This window comes from Amblyomma maculatum, chromosome 1 (genome assembly GCF_055883805.1).
Source record: "Amblyomma maculatum isolate TAMU_Amacu chromosome 1, ASM5588380v1, whole genome shotgun sequence".
Taxonomy (NCBI): Eukaryota; Metazoa; Arthropoda; class Arachnida; order Ixodida; family Ixodidae; genus Amblyomma; species Amblyomma maculatum.
In genome coordinates, this window is record NC_139344.1 from 356,534,733 (window position 1) to 356,546,100 (window position 11,368).

The following is an 11,368-nucleotide window of genomic DNA, read 5'->3' on the forward strand; positions in this document are numbered from 1 at the left end:
TCTCAAAGTTTCACTGCCGAAATCTGTGGGGAAGTATACCAACATAAAAATTGTTTTCCCCAGTTAAGGCATTTTTACAGGACTGCAACTGAGCAGCGCTCTCTTTGGCTCAGCCAAAAGCTTATTAACTGTGCCAGCCTACATCGAGTAATGCTGCCAGCTCTCACCTCAGACACGGTGAGCACCCCTGCCCTCTGGAGGACTATGGAGAGCGACTCGACAAGGCGCAGCTTGTCGACTGGCTCCATGCCCTTGGCTAGAATCTCGCACACGCAGTCACAGGCCGACTCCCGCAGAGTGGGCAGGGACAGGAAGTGCACCAGGGCATCGACGAAACGGTCATTGGCCACCAGACCGATGTCGATCCAGGCCACGTATGCACCCACAACTTCCAGGCACAGCCGACACAGCTCCACTCCAGCGGGACTTTGGCACTGGCTGGTCTGGTGATTGCAGTGGGAGAAAAATTGCAACCAGAAATTAATCGCAAGGGTGCGGTTGCTTCGTACACCATATAAGCACCGCATGTACGTGGGTACAATGAAGAGACGTTTAAGCCCCAGAGTGATACTGTCTGGGTTGCTACAAGGCAAGCATATGCCGGTTCCAAGAAATAATTCAAGTAGAGTGCTCTCTGAATCAATGCAAGACATGAAGCATGCATGTACTCGACTGTGTTTCTGGACTGTGGCATAAAGGTTTTATTGCCCTAGGGAGGCGATACAGATAAGAAGCTGCACCCTCCAGCTCTTTCAAACTGCATTACTTGCAGTTTGGAGGAAAAAAAAAAATAAAAAAAAAACCCTGCCCTGCAGTTTGCTCATTAGATAAAATTACCATAATACATATGGTTTTCAGCAGTTTTTTTTCCGGCCAATTATTTTTCAGACTTTTGTCCAGACCCTTGAAGGCCAAATGAACGAGACTTCACTGTAACAATATGAATCCTGCAAAGCGAAATTTACATTGGGAAGGTCTGAAAGTTTTGCTCACTTTGGAGAGCGCATGACCATACAGTCAACATGTGCCTGCCAAGACATATGCATCGAGTCTTCAACCATGCAGTCTGCTGGTGCGAGCAGAGTCTCCTCACAGCATGAGCACACATGCTTCTTACTCACACAACTGAATCAGTGCACAACTATGTACGCAATTTCTTACTGCACTTGGATGGCTTTGATAGTTCTCGATGAAGAAAACGAATTCTATGATACAGTAAAAAAAAGCGGTCTAGAGTCTCATATGTGGCCAAAAAAAAAAAAAAGAATGCAAGACAGGAAACGTCTGCGGTCTTACCAGAATGCTGTACCAGGAGTTAACCAGGTCAACAACGTGCGTTTCTCGGATGTTGTCCTTTAGCAGTCGGTTTCGATCTTGCTCCTGTTGAAACCGAGCAGTAGTAGTATTAGCTGAAGGCCGCCACACACGCGAATCCTCGCCCACACTTTGCAAAGAGTGTCACAGTTCAAAACCAGCAAAAGCATCATTATTTTAATAAGAGCCCTCTGCATAAACCACCAGTAAACACAAGCACGTTTAGTTTCTAAATAAATGCAATACAGCTGAATCCCTTTATTAGGGACACGCACTAGGGAGCAGTTTCTCTTATAAGCACGGTAGAACGTTTACATTTTCTAACCAGACCTTATTTCAGCGCAGGCATCCTATGGCTAAAATACGCAAAAAAAGAAGGGTACACCATATCGCAAAAGCGTTATTATAGCTTTCATTTACATATTGCATTTGCTTAGCCACCACACTGACCACACCTTGCAACTTTCTTACATTTATTTAATGCTGCAACAGTTGCAAATCTTGGTCTGCTTCAAGGCTGCATTGATGCTGTTCAACACAGCCTCTCCCAGCTTGAAAATCAAGCCAAGAGCCTCATGGCCGATGTGCCAAAGCTGCATATGTTGGCAAACTACGTTTGCAGTGATTGCAATGAGTGATCGCGATGTGACGTGGCACAGCAACTAGCGATTCACAACTAAGCTATGTGTCTGGTAACAACACAAGAATTCAAGTAAAAAATGCGCCCCGAAATCGTAAAAGTAACCAGCTTACTATCAAGGTGCTAGAAGCGGCCAAAACTATAAAACATCACCAGCAGAAATATCCCTCGGAAATTTATGCTTGTTTGACAAAGGGTAACAGAGGCTGTGAGTAACAAGTCTGTGAATGTCGCTACTCAGACGAAAAATAAATGAAAAGCAAACGAGGCATTTCTGTGTGTTTTAAGTTTAATGGCACATAAGCAACTAAAGCTATCATGCGCCAAACACAGGGTTAAGTATCTCCCGCTCCCTCCGTGAGGGAGCGCTACAGCCGGAGTGACGTCATCCCATCTGCTGCAAAAACAGGGGCCCCAACTCGCGCCGTCAACTTGCGAGGCGGTAGCTACTAACCGCGGCCTAATTCCCGCTCCTTCCACGAGGGGCCGCTACAGCCAGAGTGACGTCATCCCATCTGCGGCAAAAACAGGGGCACCAACTCGCGCCGTCAACTTGCGAGGCGGTAGCTACTAACCGCGGCCTAACTCCCGCTCCTTCCACAAAGGGCCGCTACAGCCGGAGTGACGTCATCCCAACTGCGGCAAAAACAGGGGCCCCAACTCGCGCCGTCAACTCACGAGGCGGTAGCTACTAACCACGGCCTAACTCCCGCTCTCTCTCCGTGGGGGAGAGCCGCGGTTGGGGGTGACGTCATACAGTAGGATAAATTCGGGCCCCGGCTCGCGGTATCAACCAGACGTTGCAATGTCGCCTACGGCCAAGGCAGTTCGTCAGAATGCAAAGAGGAAGCAACAGCGAGCTACCGAGACAGAAGAAGAACGAGAAGAGCAACTTTCTAAGCGGTGTGCATACTATGCAGCTTGCCGGCGACGTACAATCTCTTTTACTACGGAAACAACCGAAGAGTTGGATTTGATGAGTCTGCTCAACAACAAGGACAACGAGACCCAAGACGACGCAGTACCATATGCCGTGGCCAGGGTGAATCACTGCATAACCATAACCACAAGCACCACAACCAGCTACACCACCAGCTGAACCTAGGCGTAGCCATAGCTATTGCTTTCGCAATTACCAGGCTTAACCAAGCTAAGCCACTGCCATTTTTTTTTAAAGTTGGCTGTTTCGTCAGTGCGCCCTCTTTTCGAAAGACGATTTGTTGAAAGGGAAGAAGCAGTCATAAAATTAGATTGTTGTTCGGCCATGGTGCCAGCCACCCACCATGGAGTCCAACAAGGGGACGGGACAGAAACTTGCGCACAAGTCCTGCCCACGCCAGCTGTACACCGCAACATTAACCGTATATGGTATAACTCAGGGTGATTAACCACAAAAGGTTAACCCTCGCCACCTGGAAGTAGGAAGAGACTAAGAAGGTAGGAGAAGACAGGACAGTTGTAAGAAAGAGGATAGGAAAGTGAAAGATAAAGGGGAGGACAGGAAAAGGCAACTGCCGATTCCCTCCGGGTTGGTCAGCCAGGAAGTGCCGTGTATGGGAAGCGTGGGCTAAAGTGAAAGCAAGTAAGAACCAAACTTTAAGGCTAATTTGTCTTTTATGGCCAACTGTCTTCTACATCACACAAGAGGTCCAATTAATGAAAGTCATAGTGCGGCCAACCATTTGGGTGAATGATGTCTCTTATACCAGACTGTCTGTTACATACATGCCTCTTATAACAGGGGTTTAGCTGTATAATCAACTTTGGCTATTGCATAGTGCCTTGCTCAATCTAAATTACCCTCGAGAAAAAAAAAAAAAAAAAAGTCCAATACCTTCGATTGTAATTGCAGAAGATTTTCATGTAGTAAATTAGCTCAATAATATTTCAGCTAAATCTTTGCCAGGGTGCAATTGACATCCAAATGGCCGGCTCGCTTGTGTTTCAGGGTTGGTTTTTTTTACTAATAATAACCCCTTCAGGCGCTGCGTCCATATATGTGGACGCGACCCAAATGTCGTAGCTTGCTCGCAAGGCGTGTTCCCACCTTTGAATTTGGCGCACAAAACAACTGGCCCCTCCCTGTCAAGTATGTGGCGCCATCTGTTACAGGTACATCGAAATGTGTTTGTAAACAAGAAGTCAAGATGGACGTCTCCACGTTTTACGGCGGGGCGAGTAAGTTGATCTTATTTTCGCGTGCTCTCTTTCCAAACGGTGGTGAAAAACGGAATTTGTCATGTGAAATATGCCAGTAAGGTAATGTAGAAGGGGCATGCTGGATTTCATTACCGTACGAAAAGAAGGAATGCTTCGGTGGGCTCTCAGAATTGCGCGTCCACAAACGTGGACACGACGCCTTAGTGCCGAAAATATTGTTATGAGACACTGTTCTGTGCGCACGAGAAAAACGAGGACAAGGAACAAGAAAACGAGGCATGCGTGCTCGCTCGAGTAAGAAACCATTGACGTGGTTCGTGTTGTCCTCGTGCTTCTCGTGCGCAGAGAACGGTGGCTCATAACAATATCAAAGAGCCGCATTCTATCCTCGATGCTCTGTTTTTTTTTTGCGCTCAGACAGCGCCAGATTGGCTCATTCCACGCAGATGTTCAAAACCATGCATCCACAAGGAGAAAGTTGGAGGATTCGAGCGCTGAAACATTGCTTAGAAAAATCTCCAATGGAGATGTCTCCGACGCCGACCTCTCCGATGATGAAACAGAGTAATGGCAAGGTGAAAACAAGGTAACATAAACATTGGTAAATGTTGTACTGAAGCAATGAAGGTCCACAGGAGATCAAAAAGAAGCCTCACAATGCAGAGCCATTGCCAACAAGCACAACGCGCTATGATGGCACCAACCACTGGCCCCAGGTTATGAGCATACCAAACGCACAACGATGCAGGGCTGCACTTCGAAAAGCCGCGTTCGCTGCCGCAAATGCGGAATTTTTCTTTGCCTGTCGTCACAGAATGACTGTTTTTATCTATTTCATAAGCCTTGAACAAGTGGCTACTCTTCTGTACCTTAGGTATTTTCAGAGTAAAACATTTATTCATTTCTCATACTTAGTAGAGAATACAAGAAAATGTTGTAGTGTTTGCACTCATGTAGGAGCTTTGAGGCGCCATGTCCACAAACGTGGACGCAAATAAAATGGGCTCAAATATGAAAATTTTGGCGTAATTTCTTGCACTTGACTTCTGTCTGGTGTACTGATCATGAATAACACAAGGAAAAAATTTTCCTTTCAGAAAATTTAATTCGCGCCTGAAGGGGATAAGTGGTTTGCGGCTACACATCTGCATGTGCTCAACTGCATTAAACAAAACTTATTTTTACTTATCAATGTTTTTCTGGCAAAAGAACAAAAAACAGAAAAGGTGAGTATTAGGCTCAAGTAAAAACACAGCAGTCCTGGCCCTTTTTCTGCAACTTGTACAGACTCCAAGACACCAGCACACATTGTAAGAGCACACGAGGATGATACAACGCCCACCTTAACAGTGCGAGGTATCTCGCAGTCTGCAATGTCGCTGTTTATGGCAAGCAGGATCCGCAGGTAGGCATCGACTGCAGGTGGGCCGAGGGACAGAGTGTTCAGTACGTCGGTGAAAAAGCTGGGCCAACGAGCTGGATAGTCCCAGAGGAACACCCAGCACACCAGCTGTGCCACTTTGTTCCGGATGAACACCTTCTCAGGCACTGGGGCATACACCTGTGGGAAAAAAAAAAAAAAAAGTTCACAACACACCTGCATGTTTAGATTTGAACCCTCAAAACAGTATGTAGCAGTACTTTGATTTCATTAATAACTTTCACCACATATCACCATATATACACCCTAGAAGGTAGTTGGGCATCCAACTGACCTGCATCTGTATCCATTGGCTAATAAAGGTCCGCACCGCCTGCTGATCTCCCTCCTTTGCAGTCTCATACCTGCGAGGAATAGGAGTGTTCAAATACACTTCCGCAGCTTGCGTGTTTAAAAACCAAGAAATGGTAAAGCCAAACTTACCCTGTCTTTATGTAGTGTTCCAGGACACTCAGGCAGAAAAACTTTACTGAGTCGTCCCTAAAAGCAGAATGAGAAATGTTTTGTGAGAGAGAGAGAGAGAGAGAGAAAAAAGAAAAAAAAAAAAGAAAAGTAGGGGGCACTCTTCCAAGCATGCCTAGCATACATCGTCAAATTAATTGCTGTTTAGCATAAATTCAATTGTGCAAGCTAATGTTTGCTGCATGTTTCATCAGACACTTGCTAAGACTACTCCAAGATTATGACAAACCTTGCCAATCAGAGTGTGAAAGCGAACGAAAATGTTTAACACAGTTTTAAGGATTATTCAAGCCCAAGTAAAGTTGAAACAAGCATTCTCTGAAAATGTGCTCTGAAATAACACTCTTGCAACTAAATAAAGCTCCAAGATCTGGTAAACTACTTACAATCAGGAATATGAAAATAACTATAGGTTAGCTTCTTCACTTTGTTGCCATGAACCTGTCAAATAGAAATTGAGTGCTCGATAATCTTTGCCTGAGATGGCAGAAAGAGCAAAACTGGTCCGCAAAATCTTATCACCATAAAAGCGTAACCTTCCCCTTCTCAATCCTGGAGAGGATCTAGAATGGAATGCAGCCCTGGGTTTACTAATTTGAACTATAACAGGAGAACACGATGCTCACTGAACAGAAGGCTGCAGGAGCATCTGCACGGACAGCTGCCAGCCATTTGGAGCACTCTTCAGCTGCTCAAAGTACTGCAGCGCCTGCATTGATGACCAAAGAGAAGGAATGATCAACACAGAGCTGCTCTTCAGTGGCCAAAGTTGCAAACTTTTGTCTTTCTACAATTGTTTCTTCCCGTGATGCAGATAGCTACAGCTACACCTGGCAGCCTTATGAAGGGAGAAGATAGGGATGAAAAATTAAATTAAGCACTTGATACCGCCAGCTCCGCCATGCTATATGGGAATTCCCGATTGCATTTGCATCAACAGAGAGCCACAAATTGTCAAGTAAAAACTGCCTGTCAGGCACAACGAAACCTTCTGTTGAGCCATGCAATTTTCAAAGCACCCAAATGGCATTTCATGACATCAACTACCCTTTGTCACTTCTGGTCAACGAAAAAAAATGCAGACAAATTTAGGTAGCAGTCTGTTGTGAGCTGGCTATGATGGATGTATCTGTAAGGCACAAAAAGAAATTATGAACTTTGCATTTCAGTTGACATTAAAAGCCCAGCTTCATGCAAATCGAGAGACTCATTGATTAAGCATAAACTATATTGCGATATGACTGTTGCAATGACCTTTAATTACCTCTACGCCAGTACAGCCATTAATTGCGCATAACTGGTACCCCGATTTAATTCTACTTTTTTTTTTTCCAGAATATAATTTCCTTTCTTTGATGACCACTCTATCATTCTAATAGACAATCATCTCATCTGTACCTGGCATACCCTTAAAGCTAAGCAACAATACCAACTACAGTAACTAGTAGTGCTAAAATGAGGGCCAGTTGGCTGATCACCATTTCAAGTGTGCTACCATCAATATAAATTGGGTTTTATAAAAACATTGGTAAAATTACAAAGATTACAACTAAAGGAACAGACTCAATTGCAGCAGGGCATTAGCAATTTCTAAAAACAGCCTAATATCAGTTAGTTAACTAGATTTTACTAATTATCCTTATAATCAGCACTGTCTAGTGGTTAGGGCCACCGACAATTTTGTAGCCACTGACACAAGAATGCCATATCAGCTTAAGAAACAACAAAAAAGTTCTTTAAAGGAGTATAGACATCTAATTCTTGGTTTAATGTTTATTTTTTGTAATTATGCATAGGACGTTACTGTACACATGTCACTATACGCTATTTTCCTACGGCCACCAAATAATTTATCAAATTTCTTTTCTCATCTGTTTTGTTTCTAGTTTCTACAGACGAATGATGGCTATGACAACAAAGTCTAGGTCACGCGAGGGCTGAAAAAACTGCAATACGATCATTCCTCTGATGTTTTAGTTCGCTACACCACTAGAACATGAACCACTACAAGAGAGGAAGAAGAGATCATACAGCCGCTTTTTGTCATCCATCACATGACCTAGACTTCGTTCCACTGTCACAAACATCACTAGGCTGTTGAAACCGAAACAGATTAGAAAAAAAAATTCAATTATACAGTATCTTGCAGCCACAAGTGAAAGCAATGTGGCAATCCATACACAGGAATGTCTTTCAACATCCTTAGCAAGAAGATAAGTGCCACCCAAAATCTGGTGTCTCCACTTCTTTAAAGAAAGGAGCGCAAGAAAATTTTGCACCATGCACAAAGTTCGGTGCGAACTAATTAAAGTTCGATGCTGCATCGCCTACGATGACCATGTAGTTGGCAATGACTATTTTCTTGGACAAAGCAGTGAGGCATTTTGCACCAAACTTTCTGCCCACCTCATACAAGATGAGGAAATGGGGCTAAGCTAGAAGCTCTTGTGTTTAAGCAATGTGCTGCAAGTGTACCGAATACAATTTATTAACAGGCTGAACAGGATACTTGTAATGTTTTGAACACAGCAATGCCCTCTTAAAAGAGTTGACACAAAAATTTTGAAGGAACTTTTTTTTCTTCTGGGATTGTGCGTACATGAGGACGTGGAATTTACGTACACAACTGAATAATTTTGAAATAAAATCTGTCATACAGTTTCAGTTTCAACCGCTGTGACAATGATGCTATGTGTTATGCATCATATATATAAAAAAAATATGCAAATAAAATTCGTGTCCCTACCCCTTTAAAGGCAATTTTTCTTACCCTGGCGTGAGCAGCCTGGTCCCCGTGTGCAAGGAATCCTTGAATCACCTGAACATCCATAGCGTTGGAATGTGAAGTTCTGGAATGACCAAAGATGGCAATGCACAACTTAAATGTCATCATGTCACCTGCTAAAGGTCTCTAACACTGCAAGATGGCAGGCATTCTTCAGGAATGCAGTCATCCTGATGATCTTGTCGCTATCTCTAATCCAAAGTTTTAAATGAAAGAACTGTGCAAATGAGCCTCTCTGTTTATTCAGCACGACAAAACACTGCTTACCAGCTGGAAGCAAGCCTAATTAGAACAAAAACAAGGCGATTTCAAAGCCTTACTCTTGGCTAAGATGCGGAGGCTGCAATTTATTGTGACTGTTCAATATACCCTGAACGAGTACAGGTGCATAAATAAATCTTACTGGGAAAAGGAGCAGCTAAAAATCTGACTTTTTTGGTAGTGTGGAATTGCACTTAAGCCTGACTACATGGTCAAACCATGCAAAAATTCAGTTTTCCTTCACCTTGTAACAGTAATACGTAGGTATTAGGTGTCTTGTATTCATATGTGAGGTGAAGCAAAAGTGTATGAAGGGAAAGGGCGATGGGAAAAGGGGAAGTGGCAAGCAGGTTGGTCGGCTCCCTTCAAAACATGATTTATCTGGTGCTGTTATGAGGCTGAGTATACTAGTACCCTTAACCTTAAAGACGAAACATGCAACCCTTCCAATATGAAAGTAGATTTCACTTTAAATTTTGTTTATACATGGCAAGATTTCTCATTGCAAAATGCAACAGATGTAGCACGGGCCTCATAGTAAGTGCCCACAGGCTTGTTACGTCGCAACACCTCAGTTAATGTGCTTACTTCTTTTGGCCATGTTGGAAGTGGTAAATAAATTTTGAACATACAAGAACACCAACCCTAATGCACTCTTGTGAAGGTAGCAAACAGTTTATTTGCTTTTTCAATAACAACACTACATTCTTTGAAAGTTGGCATGCTCTCTATATCATTGTCGATGAAAATTGTTATGCAGAACTCTTGTGCGCCATCAATGCACAGCTATCAGCTCACCCCACAATGAACAAGGGGTGAACACCCAAGTGCTCCTGGGTGCCAAACAAGATCTGCGTCCACGGCTCCAGAGAGCCCTGCTATCCATGCATGCACTATAGTCCTCCGAAATAGTGTGTACGTATATGTGGGCATGGCACAATCAGCCTGTTCATCTAATTTTCATGTTGCCATTACTGACGTATGATTCCATTATTGAAATATCATCAACACTTTTTATATCAAGCATGCAAAAAAAATTATGGAGTTGTCATTCTTTTCTGTCCTAGATACCTGCCATACACTTCACGAAAAATTAGACTGGAAAACATTGTACGTGACTGCCATCCAATGGGTGGAATGTGAAATAAATGCCAGCATGCAGTGAAATTTTGACATTTTGCTTCTTCACATTTTGAAAACTTGCGGGATGAGTGACCCATCTTAGACAACAAGACCAATACATTCATGTCGACTAGATCGATGCGGCGACCGTAGCTGGTACTCTTCGTTCAGGTGCGAGGACAACGCGCACCTACGGTATGTATGCTTGCGCTGAACATATATTTTCCAGTGCCTTGTGACGGCGCAGAGAATGCCCAGCTCATCACAACGTGCTAAAAATGAGCCGTGATGGAGGAATTTCACTCCCCTTTTACGCGCTTTAGAGTGCAATAGATAGGCTCAGTTGAAGCACTCCAACGAGTTTTCCCGGAGAACCGCTGCCGTGGCTAGCACGCTCTGCTGATAACACTTCCCAACGGTCACTGCTGGCACATAGCACTGATCGAAGAAAACGTCGCTCGAGCTTTGCGGCCGACCGCTTAACGCGATATAAACTTGTTTGTATGAATGGAGTCTGTAACGCTGAATTGATTAGGAAAAATAAAAAAACAAAACAGGGCAAATTAAATGTATTTCCGTCAAAACTAAAGCCGGTCGTGGTCAAAACTAACTCAAAATATACCCCATACAGCGCCCGTGTCAGCGATCTGAGGCGAGATCAATGGCACAGCTGTCGACTTGCGTGATGAAACATTGCCCGAAGGCATGGCATGCCGCACACATCCAAATTCCAGGTTGAGTCCACGTGCAAGCCGCATGGACTTAGCGCAAGAGAACGCTGATACCAATATGCTTTAAACATACGTAAAAATAGCAGTGGCCGTGAGGAATGCTTTGTTTTCACCACGGCGCATACTTACGGTCATTTTTTCATTACGAAGTCAGCAAAGGGCTCCGGCATCTTCACTGCCGACGAGGCACATGCGATATATCTTTGATACCATATACAGGCACAATACCTTCACTCAAAAAATCCCCAGTGGAGTATTAGGACGTCCGCTGGTGCCACACCTTCTGACAAATATATATACTTATATTAACTAGCTGTTAACAGTCGGGCTCACTTCGGTCAATGAATTAAATTCCATGATCCGTCGCCACCTCAATAATAAAACGCCATGACTCGTTGACAGGTTCGTTAATACCGCAGCTAAGGAAAATAATACTGTAACATTGCTTTGAA

The 11,368-nt window shown here is 43.8% G+C and overlaps 1 protein-coding gene across 2 annotated transcripts in view; it reads right to left on the reverse strand.

Annotated features, from left to right (window-relative positions):
• The window catches only part of LOC146207893 (exportin-T-like), a 34,860-nt gene extending 23,524 nt beyond the window's left edge, over positions 1-11,336 (reverse strand). The window contains exons 1-8 of one of the 2 annotated variants that reach the window (XM_084591389.1): positions 11,046-11,336; positions 8,788-8,866; positions 6,644-6,726; positions 5,979-6,035; positions 5,830-5,899; positions 5,457-5,675; positions 1,297-1,380; positions 168-443 (exon numbers count right to left, since the gene is read on the reverse strand). In XM_084591389.1, coding sequence (XP_084447515.1) covers positions 168-443; positions 1,297-1,380; positions 5,457-5,675; positions 5,830-5,899; positions 5,979-6,035; positions 6,644-6,726; positions 8,788-8,847 — 849 coding nt within the window. In that variant the 5' untranslated portion in view covers positions 8,848-8,866; positions 11,046-11,336. The remainder of the gene's footprint in view (positions 1-167; positions 444-1,296; positions 1,381-5,456; positions 5,676-5,829; positions 5,900-5,978; positions 6,036-6,643; positions 6,727-8,787; positions 8,867-11,045) is intronic. The other variant, XM_084591400.1, reaches the window with a different exon arrangement.
• Positions 11,337-11,368: the final 32 nt, after the last annotated feature.